The 5,380-nt window shown below is 48.3% G+C and overlaps 1 protein-coding gene and 1 long non-coding RNA gene across 4 annotated transcripts in view; one reads left to right on the plus strand and one right to left on the minus strand.

Annotated features, from left to right (window-relative positions):
- LOC105854421 overlaps positions 1-4,305 on the minus strand; it is a 5,774-nt gene extending 1,469 nt beyond the window's left edge. Inside the window, exons 1-2 of the long non-coding RNA XR_001146108.1 lie at positions 4,128-4,305; positions 1,048-1,179 (exon numbers count right to left, since the gene is read on the minus strand). This is a non-coding gene — a long non-coding RNA (uncharacterized LOC105854421). The remainder of the gene's footprint in view (positions 1-1,047; positions 1,180-4,127) is intronic.
- The window catches only part of ADCY5 (adenylate cyclase 5), a 142,975-nt gene extending 137,595 nt beyond the window's left edge, over positions 1-5,380 (plus strand). For 2 of the 3 annotated variants that reach the window (XM_012733131.1, XM_012733138.1), the window contains exons 20-21: positions 2,781-2,905; positions 4,494-5,380. In XM_012733131.1, coding sequence (XP_012588585.1) covers positions 2,781-2,905; positions 4,494-4,622 — 254 coding nt within the window. In that variant the 3' untranslated portion in view covers positions 4,623-5,380. The remainder of the gene's footprint in view (positions 1-2,780; positions 2,906-4,493) is intronic. The other variant, XM_012733140.1, reaches the window with a different exon arrangement.

Consider the following 5,380-nt stretch of genomic DNA (forward strand, 5'->3'; position numbering starts at 1 on the left):
GTCGATCTGCCTGTTCTGCTCCCCACTCTGTCTCTGGTGAAGCCTCTCACAATCCGCATCTCTGGCCTGTACCACAGTTCTGTATGAAATAAATAAATAAATCTTTAAAAAAAAAAAGTGTTCCAAATTGGTTCAGTAAAAATAAAAATTACTTCATTTTACTACCTTTTAAAGCCAGTATATTTAAATATAGTGTAAGTCATTATATTTGCAAATTTATAAAAACTGAGCATGTATTCTACAAAAATTGACAACATACTGATTATATTGCAACTTAACAAAACAGAATAATCTTAACATACAGATTGGTTTGGTGAGGTTATTGTTGAGTTCCCAGTGGTTCCTCACTTGTGTGTATGTACAAAATCTAGATTCTGTGAAATCCAGAATAAAAAAAATTTTATTTATGCATATAAGAGCTGGAGTGTAGGCCAGAGGTGCAGCGGTGAAGAAAATTCACCAGAGACAGAGTAGGGAGAACAGGTGCAGCTACTGAAACACACTGCTGAGGGGAGCAGGGGAGACAGGACAGTCTGCTGCGCCATGTGGTCAGCTCCTGGCCGGGGGTTAAACTCATGCTGCAGTGGCTGCAGATGCTTCATAGTGCTGACACAACCCCTTGCACCACCAGGGAGGTCCTGTGAAACCCATTTTAATCTACAAAAATGTGATAAGTTGAGTCCATTTATCTATCTTTGTCGAATGCTTGGGTCCTGTCTGAATGACTCTGATGATGCCGTAGTGACCTGAGGTGGGCTGCTGCATTAGAGAGGGAGATTCTGAGCAGAGGCCATGGGCCAGCGTCAAAACCATCAGGCTGTACTCTGCTTATTAAGAAAATCTTTGAAGCAAACACCTATATACTTTTCCTTTTTGTTTATAATCTTGTTGTACTGCCCCAACTTTCAATTTGAACAAGTTTTAACTCTACATAACAGTTGGAAGTATTAACATGATGAAATTTTATAAATTTGCAAATGTACAGAGGGCATAGACACCCTCCTGTGTTTACAAATTATTTTCATATTACAAAGTTGAATTAGTTACCCGATAAAATTCAAGATGTTTCTGCAGTCTGTTTTTGGCGTAGCATGTATCTGATGAAGGAGGTCCGGGCCCAGAGAATGAGGGTTGTGTTTCCAGTAGAAACTTCGCTTGTGAGTGTTGCTCTTCACCCTCCTGAGGATTGTGGAGGTGAAGAATGCTTTCTGAAGGAGCAAGTCTTTGTTCTATTCAAAATTTTAATGCATTATCAACTCCCTGGGTAGGTCTCAAGCCATAAATGATTCAGATTTCAAATTTTAAAAAAAGGAATCATAATTCCCCAACAAAAATACTGGTGTTTCAATTCTCAAAATTAGCACATTAAACCAAAATATTGGATTACTAAAAATCAATATTGTGATCCTTAATGTCCTCGGGAGACATTTTGTTCCAGCCTGAGTATCAGGAACTGGGCTTTCCCTGAACAAGCTGGCCTCCTCAGCCTGGGCTCCAGGTTGAGACTGGGACTTGACTGGTTTTGCGTTTTGCATTGATTGCCGGCAAACCCAGACCAGCCCACTGGGGTCTGCTGTAGGGAACAGGTAGCCTAGTAGTATGTGCTAACTTCACTCTTGGTTTCATGTGATGTTAACATTTTGCTTTCCTTTTGCACCATCTTTTTCACCTACATTGATTTTTATTTTTCCTACTGTTATGTTTTTGTTAGCTGCCTTAACGCCTGCTAAACCAGGCCTGGGGGTCAAGGGTGGGGTGGGGGCGGGGGCGTTCTGTGAACAGGCAGATAAGTGGTGTGGAGCCTCGTGTGGCAAATCCCTCCTACATACTCGGGGGTATCATCCTGGGGGAGCTGGGCTTTGGTGAGTGACTGTACAGCCCAGCCTGGGACTAGTATGTGGGGTAAAAAGCTCCCTAAGCTTGATAGGACCAAAGAGGAAGGCTGTGGAGACTGCTAAAAATTCTGACTGAATGACTAAGAGACCAGTTTAGTAGCTTCTGCTGTGTTTGTACTCCTGCTGCTTCCACCTGAAGAACAGGTTAAGCAGCAATGAGGCTTCATAAGGAACAGTGTAAGCAAGTCAATGTAATAGGAGGAAGTGGTCAGGAACTTGGGAGACAGGGGAGATCTGAAGAATTCAGTCAAGTCGGACATGTCAGGGAAGGACTTCACCTGCAGTGGGGGGGGGGGGGTAGACACTTCAGATGGACAGCTACAACAAAAGCCAGAGGCAGGGTGCTCCATGTTGCTTTGGGCAAGATTGGGAAGGTTAGCAGATTTGGGCAGAGGGGTGAGACGGAAAGCCCTGTTTTTGTGCCCCTCAGACTTGGTCTCTGTGGTGTCCCTGCCCAAAGGCAGAGGCAGGGAGGGAAGAGAGAAGAGGCCAGGGCAATGAGGTAGGTTAGAAACGAGGTTCTAAGAATGAAAATGGTGGTTCCCTGAAAGAAACACAGGATTGAGGGAAAGGAAAATTCTGCTACATTGAATCTGAATTGTTGGTGAAAACTTAAATGCCACCAAAAGAGGCCATTAGGGAATGGATGATGCAGCTTATCAGTGGTAGCCTTAAGGAGGGCAGGCATGGTGATGGATTTGAAAGAGCTGGGTAGTGACAGGAGAAAAAAATAAAAATATACGATGGATGTTTCTGAGCTAGCAAGCACTTAATGGGAGCTGAGAAATGAGAGCTGCTGGGCTAAGCACAACCTCAGGGACAACAGCAGGGTGAGCAGGACAAGCACTGATGGACATGATGGACATGCTCCCTTCTCCCATGCAGGACTCAATATTGGCCCCGTGGTGGCTGGGGTGATAGGGGCTCGCAAGCCTCAGTACGACATCTGGGGCAATACAGTGAATGTGGCCAGCCGCATGGACAGCACCGGTGTGCCCGACCGCATCCAGGTGAGTGGAGGCGTGCCCACCACCCACCTCACCCACACCCGGGGCTTCTGCTCAATATTAAATGATATTAGGGGGAAGGCCACCCATAGCTCCCAGTCAAAATTTCTGCCACCAAGTTTGAGGGTGATGGGGGTAATTAGTGCTAATCCTGAAAGGTAAGCGAACAGGTTATGATTCAGGCTCTCAGTACCGTGGACAGATCTTCAGGCCTGTAACAAAGCCCTCTACTGGCTACAGAAGGAATTGGGGGCTTGGGAGGGCAACCACCCCAGCCAAAAGATGAATGCTGATGGGGGTCCTCAGTACCTGCCCAGGTTCGCGGAGGGGACTCAGTCAATCACAGGGAGTAGGGAATTGCCAAATGGGGACCACATTTGGCAAGGTTCAGAGCCGGACAACATGGAGCCTAAGCAGAGACCCAGGATCTTTGTCTCCTCATCATCCTTTGCAAGCTGGTGCTTGTGATTCTCAGGCCTGCTGCCATTCAGCTGCTTTTCTGTCTCTTTTATTCTTCTCTTTGAACAGAGAGGCCTAGACTGTGTCACACATGTCATACCTGAGGTCCTTGTAAAGCTGCACCACCCTGGCTGATCTGAGGGGCCTAGCCTAATTGGCTCTCTTTTTCAGCCCCTAAGGGTAGGGGGACAGTAAGATGAGAAGTGGGGGTCTTGGAGAAGATGGCGGGGGGAAAGGCATGTGTGTTTGCAGGTCTTCTAAACCCACCCCCAGACGGTGTAGGGACTCTTGTCAGCAACAACTGACAACCCAGCACCTCACCTTGCCCAGGGCTTTTATCATGTACAGAATACACTTAGAGGCTCACTTCCCAGAGCACCCCTGGCCATTCCTGGGCCCCCTTCTGCAATGACAGCCAGGTGGGGCCAGGACCTATGTCAGTAGTTGTGTCTAGGTAGTCTGGAAGGAGATGGGGGTGCTGTCTGTACTCAGACATAGCTGGTGGGTCACCCTGGGAGTCCTTTTCCATCCTCTCCCCCAAGTTCTCTTCCTTCACCCCACTGTTGTACTATGTAATGACTGTAGCACCTGTGACTTCTCCTTTTTGCCCCAAAAACTAAAGCAGAGAGAGGTAATAAGATCTGGAATTGAACCCCTGCTCTGCCATTTATTAGCTTTGTAACCTCAGAAAGGTTTTCTGAGCCTGGAATGACAGACCTCACCTTATAGAAACATTAAATGAGATTAGCAGTGGTTACCAAATTACCTGTTTGCGGAAAATCAGCTTCCAAAAATACTTCTGATTTGTGAGGGAGTGAGACTGGTCACAGCGATGACATGAGTGGATACTGCTCAGGGTTCGGTTGCGTGAAAGTTCCTCTCAGCTTCTGCCTTCTCCGTGGACATGGCACTTCCTAGGCCACAGACCACCCTGAAATAGCACAGATGAGGCGCTCATCACACTGATGGCATGGAGGAGGTGATGCCATCCTCTTTTCTAAGGGGCACTTCCATGAACACATAGTAGTTAGTCCCATCCCCCACTCACCTTCCTGTGTCTGGGTGACTCTGCCTGTCCGCAGATTCATGCTCAGGTCATCAATGGCCTGTCTGTCTGCTTTTTCCTTCTCAGGTCACCACGGATATGTATCAAGTGTTGGCTGCCAACACCTACCAGCTGGAGTGCCGGGGTGTGGTCAAAGTCAAGGGCAAAGGCGAGATGATGACCTACTTCCTCAACGGAGGGCCCCCACTCAGTTAGCAGCTGCCAGTCAACAATGCCAGGCAGCCTGGCCTCCAGAGAAATGGAAACGGCTTCTTTGTGTGCCGGGTGGGCAGGTGGAAGCCTGCGCTCCAGCCCATGTGGCCATGGCGGCGGTGAGATTTCCCACTTTGACTCCAGAAGCAGCTTCTGCTTTTGAGGGTGGGTGGCAGCCTCCATCCCGGGCCCTGGGGTGCCAGCGTCCTGCGAGCACCAAGCTGACCAAAGATGTTTCCCTCTGTAGAAGACTCAGTTAGACTCGATCTGAATCTTGAGTTCTCTAACGGGTGCTGCTGTGTGGGTGGAAAGGAGCTGCTGGGTGTTTATGGGTATATGGCGGCTCCGCTCAATGGCAGGGCTGAGGGAGAGGCCTTGGCCTCCAGTGGGTAGGTAGGCCGCCACGACTCTGGCAGGGGACCTAAGGGCCCCAGGGGTCTGCTTTTCTATGTGAGCCTTTAAACTTCAGAGGCTGCAGCCCCTGCTCCATGGAAGGAGCTTTGGGTGAGCGTGTTGGCTACAGAGGGACTGTGGCCTTCACCATGATACACCTACACACACAGACACATGCCCCTTTGAGGGGAACAGAATTATGAGGGGGAGGCGAGAGGACTTGAAGCAAGGAGTGGTGGTTCTGAGAAAAAAATATTTATTAAATAAAACAAAACAAGTTTTCTGTGCCCTTCTTTAGACTATGCTAGATATATGTGTGTAAGAGACCCACAGCAAATGAGGATGTCACGGGGGAGGGAGGGCGGGGA

The sequence above is a fragment of the Condylura cristata genome, unplaced genomic scaffold (assembly GCF_000260355.1).
Source record: "Condylura cristata isolate star-nosed mole 26May11 unplaced genomic scaffold, ConCri1.0 scaffold00003, whole genome shotgun sequence".
NCBI lineage: Eukaryota > Metazoa > Chordata > Mammalia > Eulipotyphla > Talpidae > Condylura > Condylura cristata.